Source organism: Capricornis sumatraensis, chromosome 21 (assembly GCF_032405125.1).
Source record: "Capricornis sumatraensis isolate serow.1 chromosome 21, serow.2, whole genome shotgun sequence".
Taxonomy (NCBI): Eukaryota; Metazoa; Chordata; class Mammalia; order Artiodactyla; family Bovidae; genus Capricornis; species Capricornis sumatraensis.
The window spans coordinates 27,192,487-27,210,979 of NC_091089.1; the positions used below are offsets into that span (position 1 = coordinate 27,192,487).

At 41.0% G+C, this 18,493-nt stretch overlaps 1 protein-coding gene across 1 annotated transcript in view; it reads left to right on the forward strand.

Annotated features, from left to right (window-relative positions):
- The window catches only part of KLHL14 (kelch like family member 14), a 109,592-nt gene that overhangs the window by 77,646 nt on the left and 13,453 nt on the right, over nt 1-18,493 (forward strand). The window contains exons 3-4 of the mRNA XM_068993981.1: nt 10,110-10,199; nt 16,897-16,975. Coding sequence (XP_068850082.1) covers nt 10,110-10,199; nt 16,897-16,975 — 169 coding nt within the window. The remainder of the gene's footprint in view (nt 1-10,109; nt 10,200-16,896; nt 16,976-18,493) is intronic.

The following is an 18,493-nucleotide window of genomic DNA, read 5'->3' on the forward strand; positions in this document are numbered from 1 at the left end:
TCGGGAGGATCCCCCGGAGGAGGAAATGGCAACCCACTGCAGTGTTCTTGCCTGGGAAATCCCATGGAGAGAGGAGCCTGTCAGGATACAGTCCATGGGTTTGCAAAGAGTCCAACACAAGTGAGTGACTGCACACATATGCACACAGAGTTCATTCCCAAAGCTGTTTTACTTTCCAAAAGTGAAAATAAAACTATTCTCAGTTCTAACTAACATGTCAAGAACTATTCAAAATACAGTAGTTAATATTGTAATGATAGAGTCATAATTTGAAAAGTAAATTTTGGTTACATAGCTAAGAGAAGCCTGATTTTTTCAGACTCCTCAGTCTTGCTGGTTATTAGCACTTCCCTCCATTTTAGCACTCAGAACTAAAACTGTAAATCAACAAAGATTTATTGAAAAACCTTGACCTTGGCACAGTTAGGCTTATGATAGTTCCTAGAGAAATATGTCACAGTCTTTGAAGAACTTACAAACTTCCTTCGTTTAACCTGTGTTGGGTGTAGGGTGACGTCCTCCTAGACAATGTAAAATCCTGATCTAAGGCATGTATCTTTCTCCTTTTCTTCCTTTTAATTTTTTCACTTCCTCCCTCCTTCACATCTTCTGGTATTCATACATTTTTTACACCTGCCAAAGAAGTAATTGCCACATTCTCTCATAATATTCACACTTTTGTGCTACTAATATTTATTGATTCACTAACATTTCTAATTTCTGCAATAGGCATAAAAGCTCTAGCAATGCTTGAGGCTGTATTATCCCATGTACTGGACACTAGGGTGGCCATAAAGCTATAGAGATGACACAGTCCAGCCTCAAGGATCTCACAGATCTGAGTGACACACAAAAGACATTTTTAAAAATTATTTTATTCTTTTATATTAATTTTTATTGGAGTATAGTTGCTTTATAGTGTTGTGTTACTTTCTACTGTACGGTGAAGTGAATTGGCTATATGTATACAGATATTCGAAAAGACTCTGATGCTGGGAGGGATTGGGGGCAGGAGGAGAAGGGGACGACAGAGGATGAGATGGCTGGATGGCATCACGGAGTCAATGGACGTGAGTCTGAGTGAACTCCGGGAGATGGTGATGGACAGGGAGGCCTGGCGTGCTGCAATTCATGGGGTCGCAAAGAGTCGGACACGACTGAGCGACTGAACTGAACTGAACTGATACAGATATTCCCTCTTTTTTGGATTTCCTCCCCGTCGGTCACCACAGAGCACTGAGTAGAGCTCCCTGTACTGTGCAGTAGGTTCTCGTTAGTGATCATTTTATATATAGTATCAATGGTGTATATATATCAGTCCCAGTCTCCCAATTCCCAATCCCTCACCTTCCCTTTCCCCTCTTTGTGTCTATACCTTCATTCTCCAGTCTGTTTCTATTTCTGTTTTGCAAATAAGTTCATCTCTTTCATTTTTTAGATTCCACATATATGTGTTAATATATGATTTTTGTTTTCTCTTTCTGACTTCACTCTGTGTAACAGACTCTAGGTCCATCCATGTCTCTAATACACTGTTTCATGGCTTGGCAAGTGTAGGATAAAGTCATGCGTTTATAACAGTGGCACAGAGGAGAGGGTCACAAAGTAACACTCAGGAAAACTCTCCCTCAGATATATTTTTGAATTATGAAAGAGAAACAGACTCTCTTGGTTCTCGCATAGTCTCCAAGGCTAACATGTGGGCCCTTATTTTCAGATTTATATATCTTGAACTCAAATCAACAAGTTTATCTCCAGTGAGACTATGGGAACCCCAATCTGTGTGTGCAGAACAGATTGGGAGTGAGGGAGAAGGTGTTGGCCATCTTTGGATTAATTCAGAACCTCCACCAACTCATCACAGGATTCAGATCACGTGAATTTCTTATGGGATTGAATTTTCCAGACAGACCATCGTAATTAAATCATCCCCCAATACACAAAACATGTCCATTTATTGGTAGTTTGCAGGGCTCAGTGGTAAAGAATCTACCTGCCAATGCAGGAGACATGGGTTCGATCCCCGGATCAGGAAGATCCCCTGGAGAAGGAAATGGCAACCCACTCTGGTATCCCTGCCTGGGAAATCCCATGGACAGAGGAGCTTAGTGGGCTGCAGTCCATGGGGTCACAAAGAGTCAGACACAATTTAGAGACTAAACAATAACGCAGGGATAATACAATCCAAATACAATAGAAAAAAGCAACAGAGCCTTTTTCATGTGTTATTTATTCAATAATATTTATCAAGCATGTTCTCCACTTAATGCAAGAGTTTGACCGTGTGTCTGATTCTGTCTCCAGGGAAGCACTGGCTAAATTGCTAGATCTTTGCAGAAAGACAGGATGGTAGGATTAAACTAGTAAATTTTAAAAGATTTATGTTTCTTGATTATACTTACTATAACAATGAAGAAAATATAAAAAAAAAATTTTCTACAATCCAATGGCAAGAAATACTCATTCAGTGTCATTAAAATGAGGCATCTTTCTTTCAGGTTATATTTTTTATCAATAGCATGTAACTGCTATGTGAATTTGCTTCAAGGAGTAAATATTGTACAAATATATACTCTAGCAATGCCATACCTCCAAAATATCATTTATTTTGCCAATTTAGATAATTTCATAGAACACTTTAGGAACAGAAATCACATACTTAGAGGCAACTTATGATATCAAGAAATCAAAAACCAATAGAGAGATGTATAAAATACAAATGGATTTGAAATAGATGGAAAATGCTCTTTCATATTTAAACAAATGGAAATTTAAATTTTAACTAGACAGCAATTGTTCACCTACCATGTTGGAAAAGGTACAGATGTTAAAAGGGGTACCATACAATGACATCCATCAACAAGTAAGACACCCATCCTTTGGCTCAGAAATTTCACTTGGAAGAATTAATCCTACAGATAAACCCTGTGTATGCGTGTTGGGTACCCACATGGACACTCAGCAGAGAACTGCTTGTAATAATAGCGGCAAACTTCACCACGCCCCTACTCTCCAGCCCTCTCACCCCCTTCTCATCCAGCCTCCATCTTCTCTCACCTGGACCACAGAAGGAGCATCCTGCCTCACCTTCTTTTCCCTCGTTCACTCTCACAACATCATAAGAGCCAGAGCAATGGTTTTAAAACATAGATAACGTCCTGCTGCTGCTAAAACCTCTCCAGTGCCTTTCCATCATGCTAAAAATAAAATCACCACCACTAATCTGGCTTGTAAAGACCCACCTACCCCGCCTCTGCCTGCCCCTGATATCTCCCATGCCTCTCTGGCCCTCACCCTCAGTGTATTTAGACACGGAGGCTTTCTCAAGGTTACTCAGGCACATCCTGCTCATTAATGCTCTAAAATCTCTGCCTGGACCCCTTTCCCTTAGATTTCCAACAATGACCCTTTCTCACCCTTCAAAATTCACCTTCCGTGCCAGTCTCCAGAGCGGCCTTCCCTGATGACCCCAGGTCGAGCCACGGCCAGGCACTCACTTCCCGACACTTGGTCCCTTTAGCTTTCCTCTTTACATTATCCATCCTCACCTGGCTGTGTCCCTGTGCATGCCATCGTGTATTTGTGCAGATTCTTCTGCTCCTGTCAGTGAAGTTTCGGAGAGCAGGGGCACTGTCAGCTTCATTCATTGCTATATTATCAGCAACCGGAGAAGTGCCTGCACATAATAAATGTTTAGTAAATATTTGTGGAGTGAGCGAATCAGAAGGGGATGGAACACATCCCAGGATACCCCTCAGATGGAGCACAGTGTGGCTCTAGAATGAGATGGTAGGCAATCCAAGGGTTATCCTCTGACCGAGGCTGCACCATCACACAGACCTGGCCTCGGTCTCCCTCCCAGACCTGATCTCAGATCCTCTGTTTGGTCTTCTTGCTGTACTGGCTGTACTCCACACCTGTGTCTCCAGGGCCCGGGTATTTGTTATTCCTGCATCTATACCTGCATCCACCCCATGTGGCTGCCTTGCTCATTCTGTCAGGTCTCTGCTCAAAAGTCATCTGCTCAGAAAGAGCCTCCCTGACCACTGTCAAAATTCCTCACTCTCTCCCTTCCTCTGAAGAGGAGGACTCCGCTTTATTCTTCTTCATTGTTGTCTTTGTTGTTTAGTCGCTAGGTCCTGTCTGACTCTTTTGCGACCCCATGGGCTGTAGCCCGCCAGGCTTCTCTGTCCGTGGGATTTCCCAGGCAAGAATACTGGAGTCAGTTGCTATTTCCTCCTCCAGGGGATCTCCCCAACCCAGGGATAGAACTCTCGTTTCCTGCATTTGCAGCGGATTATTTACCATCTGAGCCACCAGGGAAACCCACTTTTATTCAATGCACTTATCTTTTGAAATAGAAGTGCCTGTTTATTTGTGTCCATGTTGGTTACATGCTTTCCCTGACCACAATATTCCTTGATACTGTTTGTCATGACGTCCCCAACAAGTAGAGCATTGCCTGGCATAGGGTAGCAGCCAAACAGATCTTTGATTGGTGGGGAATGAATAAATGAATGTATTCATGAGCGCAAAAAAAGCAAAGTACCGAATAGTATGCCCATAGAATGCTATGCCAATTGTATTAAAGAAAATGACCCATATATATAACTTTTCTGGAAGAAAAATCCAAGAAAACAACAGGGCTGGCCTCTGCAGTAGGGAACTGAAAGGTTGAGAGAGATTTGAGGAAAACTTATTCTTCCTGCAGATCATTATTCTTTACAAGACTACTTTTACAAAACATGGGCAGTAATTACTTTTTCCAAAAATTATGTCATAATTGACGGTTTTTCAAGTTTGTGTATTTGAGGCCAAAAGGAAATCAAAGCACTCGTAAATGTTACTTGAAATGATAAACATTCAATAACCACATCTTTAGTCATGCTATAAACTTGGCATAGCCCTATGCAGTCTTTTGTTTGGATGTTCGAGGAAATCTGTGGTTGCAAAGGATACCTACTGTTCGAAGGGGCATATTTTCCTTAGATATAAAATATGAGAGAAAACAGAGATGTGGATCTCTAGCAGACTAATATCTTCATAAAGGCAGCAAGACCCCTGTACATTTTATATGCCAGGAAAAGGGCCTCTGGGCCCAAGGTACTTTGAATCTGCTTGCAAGGTTGAAATATGCCCTTTTTGTTCAAAAGATAAAAACCCTCTGCCAATAGACTCTCCCCATCCTTGCCTGGCTGATTCGGTCAGTGTTTTTCTGGCTCCATCAAAAACATGTATCTTACTTTCAGAAAATCCACTCTTTGAATATGTGGATTTATAGGGAAAAAATATAAAGGAATGTCAACTTGCTTTAATTAAGGGTCCTTTTAAATACGAAAAGAATAAATATTTAAAATATGATTCGATACCAAAAAATTATACAGAACTTTCAGGAACACCATCATTGAACACACAGGTACTCGGTAATTACTTGCTGGTTGGATGAACATACCTATTGAAAATCAGTAGAGTGAAATGGATGAGAGCGTGGGTTGGGATCCAGATAGCCCTGTGTTTGGATTCTATCTCTGCCATTCATTAGCTGAGTCTGACCTTCAACAAGTGACTTAACCTCTCAAGGCCTCAGTATTTCTTACAGAAATAAAGTGAATCACTAATGCTACCCTTGTCGTTAGCTGTATTAAATGAAAGCCATAGGCAAATAAAATATATATTTTATCATGTCTTATATTTTATCGTGTATTATAATATGTATTATTTCCTTCATGTAATTTCTGCCTGAATAGGAGCCAGTAATAACCAAACATAAGTTTTGTTATGTTTTCAGAAATATAATATAGGTAATTATATATAAATATTGGCTTCCCTGGTGGCTTAGTGATAAAGAATCTGTTTGTCAATGCAGGAGATGTGAGTTCACTCCCTGGGTTGGGAAGATCCCCAGAGGAGGAAATGGCAACCCACTCCAGTAATCTTGCCAGAAAAATCCTGTGGACAAAGGAGTCTGGTGGGCTACAGTCCATGGGGCTGCAGAGTCAGACATGACTGAACACAGACACACACACACATATATAAATATAATTATATATACATATACATATAGAGAACCCGCACAATGACTGGCACATAGCAAAAGTTTGGTTAATGGTGGTTCCTGCTGTGAAAAGTAACACAAAATACTCTTGAGAGTTTGACTCTTCATTTTCACATCCACAAAGACCAATTCTGTGAATAACATCCCAGGACATTTCATTGCACTGTACAGAAAAGGGTAAAAGAGTTTGTGTTACTGAGATTTTTATGGCCTTAAAATTATGAGAAAACAATTAACAGGTGTGTAAGTGAATTGTGGCAAGGATTCAACTTGTAACAATAACTAACATCTATTCAGTATGTGCTGATCAGTCATTCTGCAGAGTAAATAGTCTGACTTAATATCCTCTCCAAGTTTACTTTATAGAATCACCTGCTTCCTACTTTCTTAATCAAAAATATTAAACGCAAATGGTTTATGAAATTTCCCAGACTAGACTAGAATAGCAGGGGTCTGGAGTGCGAAAGCAAAAATGATACAAACTGCTTCACATTTAGAGGCTGAATGAACCCCTCAGATGACCAGAGGTTTCTTCTTTTTCAGTTTTCTGGCTGTTTTTCTCTTTCCTTATAGCATTTTGAGTTTGTTTAATGAAGTTGAGATTTCTCACAAAGGGCCTTATAAACACGTGTTATTAGATTTTAAATCTGATTTGAAAGTGCCTCTCTCCTACTCCCTGTGAGTAAAGTGACCTTTTTAAATGGAGGGAAGTGGGTTTAGATGACAGTAATGATAAATGCGGTCATGTTCACTCAATAAAATAAGGCCCAGTGCATTTGAGGATAAATCAGTGAAATGTACAGCCCCACCTGTCTGTCTCCATCATTCATTTCCACTGTCACTTTCACAGTGGCTGATGGATCACAGTCGCTGTAAAATTAGACAGCCTTTAATCTCATTTCATCCTGATTAGCTTCTCTTTACCCTTTCCCTCTAACTCACTGACTGACACGCTAAAAACTCACACCGGGCTGTGTATGAACGGGGAGTACAAACTTCTCTTATGATACCTGCTTGGCAGGGCGAGGTCAGTGTCCACCCCTAGAGAAATGTGGAAGGAAGTGGGCACGTCTTTCTTGTTATTTAAGATAATCAATAATTGCCATACCCGGTGTCATTTTAAACAGATGTTTTGTCTTGCTCACTGCTTTCTTTATTTTGCTTTCCTTCGGGCTTAATCAGAAGTCAAAGCAACGAGATCCTCTGCAAAACTCAAACATTGATTTCATGGCAACATTTTTCTAATAGATTCAGAGTTTTATGTTGATAATCATCTCAAAGGATTTTCTGTGTGTATGTATAGTTTCTTGATTCACAACAATAATTCAGGAATGAAGATGCTGAAAGAGCCAAGAAATACAGCATGCAAGGTTTTAAAACAAGAGTAAAAAAATGGGTAGATAAATGAGAATATCTTCAAGTAGCCTTTATATGAGCATTTCAAAGACCCTGTCTTCTCTTATTTTGAAGGATTCAATAGTTTAGTGCAATAATTTCATTTGTTTGCACAAAGCTTAACAATAGGGGTAATCAAATGAGAAAGAGGCTTAAGAATAAATCACGTATTATTTCCTTCACTTAATTTCTGCCTGAATGGGAGCAAGTAAATGACAAGAACAAAACACAACTAGTGTTCTATTTTCAGAGTCTGTGCTTTATTATTAATATAAAGCTGGACTTCCAGTTAAAATGAAGATAATACAATTTTTATTATTTATAAAATGTGGGCATTGTATTGACCAAAAATTTAAAATAAATATTGGAAGAGTGGTAGTCATAAAGTAAGTTGGTTATAGTCAGTTTTTTTTTTTCCCCCTTGGCTGCTCAGGGTCTTAGTTGCAACATGCGAGCATACAGGATCTAGTTTCCTGACCAGAGATCAAACCCAGATCCCCTGCACTGGGAATGCGGAGTCTTAATCACTGGACCACCAGGGAGTTCCCAGGGGCCTCTGTTCTTACACTTGTTTCATATGAATAGATGCATCCAGGTGAAACAATCTGTGCTGAGTATACTCTGACCAGATGACATTATGATAACCAGAGTAGTACCAGATTGTTCACAACACACGCAGTATACATAATATATGAGCAATAGTTTTGTGCTTGGTATTTTGGAAGCAGCATCATAATGCAAACAGTGATCAATTAATTTAAGAAAAGAAAAAAAGGTGTTTAATGTATAACCAGTCACCCAGTTTTATTTGCTCCACAAACTCAACATATACTTTGCCCCGATGGACTCTGAGGAGTGGAGCCTGCAGGAGCTATGTGGTTGAAAATGTTTTCCAAAGAGATAACTGAAGGTTGAGGGGCAGAAGGACATTCCCTAGATAACTCCCTAAATCACTTGACTTAATTCATGGGCCATGAAAATCCAGGGCACACCCAATTTTTACTCAATCCCAGAAATCCAGAATTTCCATACCAATGCCATCTCCCTTGTGGCTGTTAGTTCAGAAACAGTGAATATTCACAGTCAAAGTGAATACCTAATAAAAATAATGAAAAACTCCTAAAATCCTTTAATAAGAAGCTTAAGCTATCTGATTTGCTCTTTCTGGAGCTGTGTTGTAAGGATTCAAAGCTCTGCCAGTTTCTCCTTATTTTTGTATACATATCTTAGCCAGCATAAGTACATTCTAAGAAAAATAGCAGATATTAAAAACAAAGTGACTCACTGAGATGTTATGGGGAGGGAGGTGGGAGGGGGGTTCATGTTTGGGAACACATGTAAAAATTAAAGATTTTAAAATTAAAAAAAAAAATAAAAAATAAAAACAAAGTGAAATGAGAGATATGTATCATCTCAGATAAATTGGGTTATAAGATAGGCTCGTTCTCTCTGTCTCCCTCTCTCTCTCCCTCTGTCTCTCTCGCTCTCTCTGTCTCCCTATCTTCTCTCACCACTGGCAGAAGAGTACAGAGTACGAGCTGGCCCTGACTCATATTGATTTCCCACCGCACTGGTTTCTTAAGTGCTCTGTTGATCCGTGTCAAGCAATAAGTTCCCTGGCTGAACATGCATATCACCTCCCCATTTGTCCTCACCTAGATTTAAGGTGCCCATATGATGAGCTGAACAAGGACATCATTTTTCCTACTGGTGTCACTGGGCCCAAACCACACTGCCCGTGGTGTGACAGCTAATGCCATGTACGCTTACATTCACCATGTGATATAATAATAGCAGAGACGAACACAGCATTGCACATACGGGCTAACAGGGGTGTCCTAGTCTGGTCATGTGTGTCTCCCCAACGAACATGTGCATGAGAACAGATCCAGGGCAACCTGGCTTTGGTGGGTTTTCTGAATCACATTCCCCCTCTTCACAGGCACCGGATTTGGGGCAGAGCAGGGCAAGACGAGGGGAATGGATATTTGTGACGTTCCTCACAGTTTTTATCTTTGTTCCAGAAGAGCTCTTAAGCAGACAGATAGAAAATGTGTGATTGTGCTGCTAATGACATTGTACAGGAAATTAAGCGTATACATTTGGAGAAGGCATTAAATCAGCAGGACCTTAATTTAAAAACTTAAAACTGTATGGAAATTCAGCTTGCTCATTGCTGTGGAATAGAAAACAGCCAAGCACCCTGAGTCTGTTTATGGAAAGATTGCCAGCAAGCCAAGTTTGGGCAGAGCAGCTTAATGGCTCCGAGTGGATGCTGGGGGGTTTCTTCCAAGACAGAACCCCCAGCCCTGACCGTTTGGGAGTGTCATTCATGGTTTTAGACTGTGATCCCCATCATCAGGCAGGTGAGCAGAACTTAAGAATTTGAAAGCAGTGCGACACGTTGTTCTTGACTGATCTGCGGAATAATATTATGTAAAATTCATCCAAAGGGGTGGGGTTGGCAGTGGCTGGAAACACACTGCTGAGCCCTGTGGACTGGGGGGTGCCCCGCTCTGCTGTCTGTGTGCTCTTCTGCCTTCTGACTTAGTCTCATGTTTTGTGCATTTGGTGAAAGCACATAACTTGTGAACCAGGGTATCCAGTCCTAAGATGAAAATTTTCATATGTCCTTTTTTTTTTCCCTTCTCAATTCTAGTCATGCCCTACAACAGTGCCCATCACTGCGTCGTGGAGGTGGAAAACTTCCTGTTTGTGTTGGGCGGAGAGGACCAATGGAACCCTAATGGTAACTATTGAACCACTTAGTAGTAGATGCTCAACACGTATGTGGTGAGAGGCGCTGGTGGCAATCCATCTTGTAATTACCGTGGAAAACATATTTCTGTGCAGCAGGGACAAATGAAGTAGTCGGTGATGGGGGCTGACAGTTGGAGGGAGGGTCAACCGTTGAGCTGGCAGAGGACGGTACGCAGCAGTGCGTTCACTCATGGACTGTCTGGGGATTTGGCTTCGCCATGACGCCCAGCCCCCTCTCCTTATCCATCCCCTGAGGAATGCCCCCAGCATAAGCCCAGACTCCCTGGAGGCAGGTAGCAAGTGGCAGCTATGAAGAATTCTCACTACCTTCTCCACCAGTTTTCTCCCGTTTTATCAGGATAATGACACACAGTTTCAATATGTAAACATCATTTGCCGTCATGCTGAAGGTAACCTTAGCTGAAGTTCCTCTGCAGCCTTTATTACTTAAAGGGCTTTAAGTAATTATTACTATTACTAGTACTTTATTACTATTCAGGCTACAGCATCTTTTGCAAGGGCTTCATCCACAGATTATCCATTATCTTCCCTGTTGATGCAATTATTCCGTAATTGTGTCAAAAGGAGAAATGAAACATTTGAATACCCTTCCCAAGCCCAACATGGGGAGAACACTGTGCCTTGCAGCGCCTTGTAGAACACGCAAAAGTATCAAGATATTTTTGGAAACCTTGCAGGTGAAGGAGGGGTTGCCGTTGTAGCCTTCTCTGTAACAGAGATCATTATGACTGAGAAACCATAAAACAGCTTGCAGGTACACATTTTTACTTTAAAACCCCAGAACAGCCAGCTGAAATTACATATAGTGCATATATTTTATGGTGAATGTTCTCTTTCAGCATCTGCACCAAGGCAAATTATAGAAAATTGTTACATCTGTTCATTCTAGAAAATCGTAAAGGAAAACAGTCCAGGCTACCCTCCAAGAATATTTCTTTGAAGAGAAAGGGACAGTCTTTCTCAAGATCTGCCTCATATCTTTCAGTGTTAGAAAGACAGTTTCTGGGCTTTGGGGAGAAACAGATTTGGATCAGGAACAAAAATGTTATTTATTATGTCTTCTCTAACTTCTCTTTGCAATGACGGATTCCATATGTTACCAAAAACAAACAAACAAACAAAAAAGCCCTGGTAGACATATAATTCACTCTGAACTCTCCTGTTTAACCTCTTCTTCCCTGGAAGTGATTTGAACAGAGTGGAACATTTGTAAGAGGAAAGAGCACGCAGCCAGTAGGTTTATCTAAGGAAGAACATACAGAATTGTTTTTTGAAAGCCAGATGAAAATTAACACATGACGAGGGAAGGCTGGAAAGTCTTGTTCCTGATGACGTTAGTGATAGACTGCTTTGTAATATTTTAATATACATGCCTATATTCTGTCGTGCCCCAACTTACAGAGAACCAATTAACATTTGTCACTTACCAATATTAACCCCCCCAGAAAAACTGCCCATGGGAAATTTCCTTTCCTTTCTTCTTCCTTCCCCTCTACCACTGGCTAAAAACTGCCACTCCTTGCTCCCGCTTTATCTATCACTCAAGTGATCGACAACAGTCGTGTCTGGTGACCGGACATCATAAGAAACAAAGAGAGAGAGAAATGGAAGGGTTACAAGAAAATGGAAAAGACGAGAAGAAACTAAGGAAGTGAAGAGTAATCCAGAATTCCATTGCCTGTGGCCACCCCCTCAGGCGTCTAAGTAGGGTCAGTGAAGGGCACAAGGAGGAAATCACAGTCTTCATTTTATCTCCCTTTCCTTACGCTACCTCACTCATTCCTTCTGAGATTTATTATCCCCTCTGCACATCCTTTGCCAACTTCAGAACATCTTTCTTCTTTTTATCTCCTCATCCTTCATCCTGGCCTCTTTTCCATACCACCGACTTTGCCTCTGAAAACTCTTTCTTCAGTTCCCATCAAAATCACACGAGTGGTTAGCTCAGCCTTTTCTCTGAGTGACAGTCACTACCATTTACCACCAATAAGCAAAGCCGATTGCTGATTTCTACCACCAGTGCTCAGCATGTGCAGGTCCTACGCCCCATTGTCTTCCTCCAAATGGAAATTCTAAACCAAGCATCACAGAGAAACATTCTTATTCGTGGTGGGTGTGTTCTACATTCCTCTTAAAAACATTCATCTTTGGATATATTTGGGAATTAATCTTGGAACATGACTATCAAGAATGACTTTTTCTACAGGGAAATGATTCTAAATTCTACAAAAACGTGATTACAAACCAACTCTAGACATAATCCTTCCTTGATTTGGAGGCTCCCTTTATGAAATCCAAGTCTTTGGAGTCATACTTACTTCTGGCACACTTAGCTCTTTCTGTAATCCCCAAATAAACCTTGATTTACCATCCAACCAGGCGATCCAAACCCTCCCATGCAATCCTTGGAGCTCATGATTGCACATTAACAATATCCCTGTAATCCTTAAAGTGAAAGTGAAAGTGAAGTCGCTCAGTCGTGTCCGACTCTTTGTGACCCATGGACTGTAATGTAGCCCACCACGCTTCTCCGTCCATGGGATTCTCCATGGGATTCCTTTTCCAGGGGATCTTCCCGACCCAGGGATCGAACCCAGGTCTCCCACATTGCAGGCAGACGCTTTAACCTCTGCACCACCAGGGAAGCCCCTGTAATCCTTAAACTCTCCCCTAAACTCTCCCCTAAATGTCCCTTCAGCTTCTTTTCTAATCAAAGTCTGACTGTTCTCTGAGAGGACTGTTAGCCCAACCACTCTCTCCAATGGGGACTGTGTTCTGTGTCCTTTGCCCTTATGCTTCATATTATTGGAGGCAGGTAGCTTTTCTGTTTCTTTATTCACTCTCGCATGCTTTAAACTCACCACTTTAAAGGGTGTCTTCAGATTTTACTTCCTGCTGCCCTTGTATGTAGCAGCTCCCCAGTATTATCATGGAAATGCCACCTCCTTCACTTTTTCATTGTCCATCATCCTTTCATGTCCATGCATGCTAAGTCACTTCAGTCATGTCCAACTCTTTGTGACCCCATGGACTGTAGCCCGCCAGGCTCCTCTGTGCATGGAATTCTCCAGGCAGGAATGCTGGAATGGGTAGCCATTCCCTTCTCCAGGGGATCTTCCCAACCCAGGGATCAAACCCAGGTCTCCTGCATGGCAGGCAGATTCTTTACCATCTGAGCCACCAGGGAAGCTCCTCGTGCCCATACTTCCCTCCTCACTGAGCTTATAGTCCATTGCCCATCCTAATAGTCACATTAGTTCACAAACCTGCAGCCCTTGTGTCCATCTCTCCTATTATTCTTGCCTGGTTCCGCACAATTCTTTCCATCTCTCTTCTCCCCTTGAGCCACTAAATGGAGACATAGAAAATCATATGGCCATGCTGGCTACTAGCGAACACTACTAAATTTCCCTGGTCAATATGCTCTTCCACCTTCTGGGTTAATTGTTTCACACCTTCTCTTCCCTCAGATACTTCTTTCTCCAAAACCTCCCTCCTCACTCTCAGCTGATAGCCTTGCTTTGTAGTCCAATGAGAATAGAAGCAATCAAACAGTAAAATCTTCATCTTGCTACTACCAAATCCATTGCTACCCAGATTTTTTTTTTTTTTTAAGATTTTTGGATGTGAACTATCTTAAAAGTCTTTACTGGATTTGTTACATTATTGCTTCTATTTTATGTTTTGGTTCTTTGACCTCGAGTCATGTGGGGTCCCAACTCCCTGACCAGGCATCAACCCATCACCCCCTGCATTGGAAGATGAATCTTAACCATGGGACCACCAGAGAAGTCCCACTACCCATATATTTTAGAGAAATATATCCCTCTTATTGGGTTTCCCTGGTGGCTCAGACAGTAAAGAATCAGCCTGCAACGTGGGAGACCTCGGTTCGATCCCTGGGTTGGGAAGATTCCCTGGAGAAAGAAATGGCAACCCACTCCAGTATTCTTGCTTGGATAACACCATGGACAGAGGAACCTGGCATCCATGAAGTTGCAAAGAGTCGGACACGACTTAGCACAGCACAGCAGCAGCAATCCCTCCTATTATCATTTCTGCTCCAACCTAAAGTCTACTCCTCATTCCCTTTTGCCTCCTCAAGGACTTTGGAATACTTCTGAATTTCAAACCATAACCAACAACCAAATAAAAATTTCTCTTGATGCTGCTTTCCAGCTGTAATCTTCAGCTTTTTATGCCGAAAGCCCTAAAAGCTTTGCCTACCCTCTTGCCTCTGCTTTTTTATATCTTAGTCTCCCCTGAGGAGTCCCCACTTAGGCTTTCATCCCCTCCTGTCCGCTGCGTAAACAAGGCTTGTCCTGGTGACTGCCATGTTTCCAGATCCTGTAGTCACTTCTCCATTCCTCACTCCTCTGTCTGACACGGCTTCCAAACTCCCACCACACTTTCCTTCCTACTTCTGACAGTTCCTTTCCTTTGCGGATTTTCCTTCTTCTCCCCCAGAGCTCATTTCCAGGACTCTTTATCTTCCATTTCCGTACCCTCTCATTAAAGATTTCCATCCTGTTCTATGATTTTAAACAGTAACTCAGTCTCAGTTAGCCAGTGACCTATGAGCCACTTTCACTTTGAGATCCTGTAGGATTCTGCAGATTAAGTCCAAAACAAACTTCATGGCTTCTCTCCCTAACCCTCAACTATTCCTGCCTGGTCTTCCCCACCTCAGCAAACTGCATGACCTTCCAACCAGTTGTTGTTGTTATTGTTGTTGTTTTAGTTGCTAAGTCACGTCCCACTCTTTTGCAAACCCATGGGCTACAGCCCGCCAGGCTCTTCTGTCCATGGGATTTCCCAGGCAAGAATGCTGGAGTTGGTTGCCATTTCCTTCCCCAGGGGATAGTCACAGATCAGTCATCAAACCTACATCTCCTACATTGGCAGGCAGATTCTTTACCACTGAGCCACCAGAGAAGCCCCCCTGACCAGTTACTATGGCTAAAATTCTGGCGGTCATCTTTAATTATCACCTTTTCTTACACCAGTGCTCAGTCTATCAGAAAATTTTATTGGCTGTGCCCAAACAGTAGATCCCAAGCATGGCCATATCTTGCATCCACCTTCATTCAAGCCAGCTCTTGCCTTGACTGTTGTGATGGCCTCCTGACAGGTCCCCGACTTCCAGAGCAGCCCTTCTACAGTCTGTCTGTTACACAGCAGCCAGAAGGGTCACAGCAAGAGAGAAGTGAGGCCATGTTCCTCATTAGCTCAAAACCTTCCAGTGACTTCCTAATGTTCTTAGAAGAAAAGACAAAAATCAGCATCAGGCCGCAAGGCAGACTATGTCCAGACCTTCATATACTTCTGACTTCTGTCCAAGTAGCCCCAGCAGTCTTGCTGGTTTTGAACCCATGGCCAGCCCAGGGAGAGGTTATGCTCACTTTCCCTACTGTCTGAGACTCTAATTCTGCAGATATTTGCATGACTTTCAGAGTGTATCTGTGAACAGGTGCCCATAGTACTGAAACTGAGTTTCCCTTGATCAATTCCTGCTTCATTTTTCTTTATAACATTCATCTTCACTGGATGAATTTACAAGTTTACAAGTTTGTATTTATTTCCTTGTAAGGACTGGAACTTTGTCTTTTTTGTTTACCAATATAGTCCCAAGACCTAGAATACATAAGACGCATAGTGGGTGCTCAGTGTGTATTTGTGCAATTAATAATTGTGTGGTATATTCATGCCTGTGTGAGAGCATGTACACACACACACATACACACTCCTATCTGTTTATTCCTGCAGTGAATTTTAATAGCTATATTTCTATGGTTAGTTCCACATATATTAACAAAAAACAGACTTTTAGAGTTAAGACCTCAGGTATTTTAGATTATTATCATCTCAAATGGTACAAAGAAAATGTAACACACTCTTTGCTTGTATTTCTTGCTTTGGGGTCAATTTGTATGTACAATAAGGTTCGTTTTGACACATTGGAGACATTACTATGCTTCTTAGCCTCAACAGAGGAAATAACCTGGTTATTAAATAACCAGCTCTGAGGACTCATGTTTTCACATTTCAGCAAACGTACCTGCTACAGCAACTGTGTGCTCCCCAAATGCAAAAGCAGAACTTACTTGGCAGACATTGGCTACAACTGATTTCGTATGCAAACTCTTATTGTAGTGAGTGCTATCATTTCCATGGAGACAGAGTGGCCTCTACCACTGCTAGCATTCTTGAATCACTTAAAAAAAATCAAAAAGACTTTAACCAGAGATATCATTCAAGGTAGTCTCTGGAACTGATTATGATTAGATAATAACTTCATGTTTTTAAAATGCAAATACAGAAACACAGAAATTTTACCCTAACTTTGGGATAAAACTAGTTTGATAAACATATCTGCTTTTATTATTATGGTTGACTTATGTTTATTATTGCTTTCACTTCACTATTTTTATTCTAACTCATCCCCTCCAAAAAAAGTAGAGGAGAAAAGAAGAAAGAAGGAGAAAAATATTTGAAGTGGCACAGAGGTTTCTGTTCTGACTCCTCATTCTCATACCATGGTAGATAGTCCCTCTACTGTCATCTGTTTGTTAAACCAGAGAACAGGGGCATCTTATAAAACCCTATTCAATGTGCAAAACAACAAAGGAATCTAAGTTTTAAGTGTCTCAAATCTATCTTTACAGGAAAACACAGTACAAATTTTGTCAGCCGATATGACCCCCGATTTAATAGCTGGATACAACTTCCGCCCATGCAAGAACGGTAAGTGTTTATCTCTCGCGTCTGAAACATTCGTGGCTGCTTTACCTGAAGGAAGGATACTGAATGATTCTCCACGATAAGGTATGCTAAACAAAGCCAATGAATGACACTGGAGGCAGAATACAAAACCTGGCCTGGCCAACTCTGATTAACTGCCTCATTAACTCGATGGACAAAAATAATAGGTCAAGTATTTGTTCCAGTGTAGGAAGAAAGAATTTATATACTTGTCTTCTTTGGGTTGTTTTTCACATTAAAGTTTACTTTTTTATTAAAGTATAGTTGCTGTGTAATATTATATAAGTGTATAATATAAAAAGCCACAGTTTTTAAAGGTTACACTCCATTTGTAGTTTTAAAATATTGACTATGTTCCCTGTGTTGTGTAATAGATCTTTGTAACTTATTTTACACATAATTTGTACTTCTTACTACTCTACCCTATCTTGCCCGTCCCCACTTCCCTCTGCCAATTGGTAACCCCTGGTTTGTTCTCTGTATCTGTGAGTCTCCTGCTTTTGTTTTATATCCACTAGTCTGTTGCATTTTTTGGATTCCACACATACGTGATATCGTATGGTATTTATCTTTGTCTGACTTATTCCACTTAGCATAATGCCCATCCATGGCTTGTCTTCCTTTTCCATGTTGCACTAGTTTTTTTGACAAGCAGAGCTACAATTTCATGGCTATTCCACTCTTCTCAGTTGTAATTTATTCAAATCTTATCACTGAAATATAAAACACTATTCTCACAACGTGTGTATTTTGATGCAGATATTTCAATATTAAAGTTTCCAAGTCTCGCTACCTCAAATTCCTTATGTTTACTTCCTCAAGCATCTCCCCATCAGACGTTTAAAAATAGGTGATTTGCTATCTAATGAAAAGTCAGTTTTGCAAGGTGTCGTCTCATTTTTAATGTATGCAGTGTTTATCTCACCAAAGTTTTCTAACATCAAAGGACAATAAGGCAACTGTGTTTGTACACATTCAGTTCTCCTGACTATTAGGCAGGAAGCCATGTCTTAATATATACATGCAAATTCACATACTAAATCTTGAACACTTGGTTCTTTTCAAATAATATCTCAACATCCTCATGAGCAAATTTTCTGATACAATAGTAACAATAAGCGGCAACCTATTTTCTCTTCTCAGTTGAACTAAGAAATAATTTTTGTTCTTATTCCTTCATAGCCTTAACATCTCCTTTTTTAAACATTCAGTCAGATTACACTGTTGTTCTGTCACTAAGTCATGTTCAACTCTTTGTAACCCCATGGGCTGGAGCACACCCGGTTCTTCTGTCTTTCACTATCTCCACTCTCTTTGAATTTTCTCAAATTCATGCCCATTGAGTCGATGATGCTATCTAACCATCTCATCCCCTGCCACCTGCTTCTCCTTTCGCCTTCAGTCTTTCCCAGAATCAGAGTCTTTTTCAGTGAGTCAGCTGTTTGCATCAGGTGGCCAAAGTATTGGAGTTTCAGCTTCAGCATCAGTGCTTCCAATGAA